We start from the raw sequence: 1,443 nt of genomic DNA, 5'->3' as shown, positions 1-1,443 counted from the left end.
AAGCCATCGTCAATCCCATCACTCTTAGACAGGGAAATTTGCTTAATACGCATAATACAACAATATTTTTAATAAGTGTAAGAAGGGTTCTGTTCACCATAGGTGGATTAAATCGGGTTTTTCTAATAAATTATGCAGGGTTTTGAAAATCATGGAATAAGTGTTATGTACTTACCGGGTAAACTACTGGTGGTCAGCGATCATTGTTGAGAAAACCTTGTTGCGCGGGTCACAATTTTATATCGAAAGCTCTTCTTTCTTGCACATCTAAATAATTATGCTGGCTTATTGCTCACCGTAGACACCTTCCGGAACATCCACGCATTCCAATAAGAATCATAAAGGCGGGAGTCAAATCCCATTAGCTTTGGATACGTGTTTTGCCTGCTTACCTAGATATTGCACTAAATTGAACACGGACTTCCATTCCACTCCATATTCTGACTTCCTAGATTTCCGCTTGACTAACAGATCACACACTTATTACACAATCTCCTCGCAAGTGGAGGAGGTCACTTTCAGGGACATCGACGATGCACTTGATTTGGGCATACACATCATGCATTCCTTCACTCTGGACGGCGATTGAGAAATCAACGTCGAATTTTCCTCAAAACACAATCACTGAAACCGCTTTTTTCCCCCGACACTGACCTTTACTGAGACCAAAGAACACTAGCTGCAAACATTTTCCAACAAACTGCAATTGCACTTTTCGGCAGCTGATGCTGGAGGACACAACAAACTTCGGCACACGCACAATTCGAGATCCGCGCGATGGTGGCTGGCGTATGGGAAGAGTTGGCTGGAGAAACAACAATGGCGAATCACGAGCGAGGGCGCGGAACTCGATAGCGGCGGTTTATCGCACCGAAGTATATTATTTAAGGGGTTTTTAATTGCACTGCGATTAAATAGTGATAATAAAGGCGTCGCGGTTCTTTCACTGCTTTTACTGATGCAGCAATCCGATTAATTTACGCGAATACAAGCACACATCATAATAAAAATAAGGATCCCGTTCGCGAATCACTCACACACGACGACTGACATGACGCGGTGACAGTTGTTCGGTTGATAGTCTTTTTCCATTCGATTTAGGGGTGTTCAGTTTTTTTTGCGTCTTTTACAATGACAGAAATTAGCTTCTTTAACGGTGTTGAGGCTCCTAAAGTCCTATCGGGATTCTTGTTTTAAACCACAATATATTATGGTTCAAGAGTACATATTTACCACCAGGGTGCGATGACGTCACGTTTTCGATTCCCGCATCTTGTACCAATGTTTAGGGAACTCAAATAAAAGATATTCACCCTCATTCTTGTTTTCGATCGAATCCACTTTCGAACGAAAATCGTTCGCATTCCCGTTTACGCCAGCAAAATCAAATGGCCTACTGATTCGATCGAACCAAAAACGTTCGAAAGTGGATACACAGACAAA

General features: G+C 42.1%; 1 protein-coding gene across 1 annotated transcript in view; it reads right to left on the bottom strand.

Annotated features, from left to right (window-relative positions):
* The window catches only part of LOC115255018 (uncharacterized), a gene marked incomplete at its 3' end in the record, with an annotated part of 65,918 nt that extends 64,848 nt beyond the window's left edge, over window positions 1–1,070 (bottom strand). The window contains 1 exon segment of the mRNA XM_062850155.1: window positions 322–1,070. Within this exon segment, the coding sequence (XP_062706139.1) occupies window positions 322–340 (19 nt within the window).
* Between the last annotated feature and the right edge of the window lie 373 nt (window positions 1,071–1,443).

Source organism: Aedes albopictus, chromosome 2 (assembly GCF_035046485.1).
Source record: "Aedes albopictus strain Foshan chromosome 2, AalbF5, whole genome shotgun sequence".
NCBI classification, from domain to species: domain Eukaryota; kingdom Metazoa; phylum Arthropoda; class Insecta; order Diptera; family Culicidae; genus Aedes; species Aedes albopictus.
Note: the sequence above shows the minus strand (reverse complement) of the source record. Positions and strands in the feature narration are given on the sequence as shown.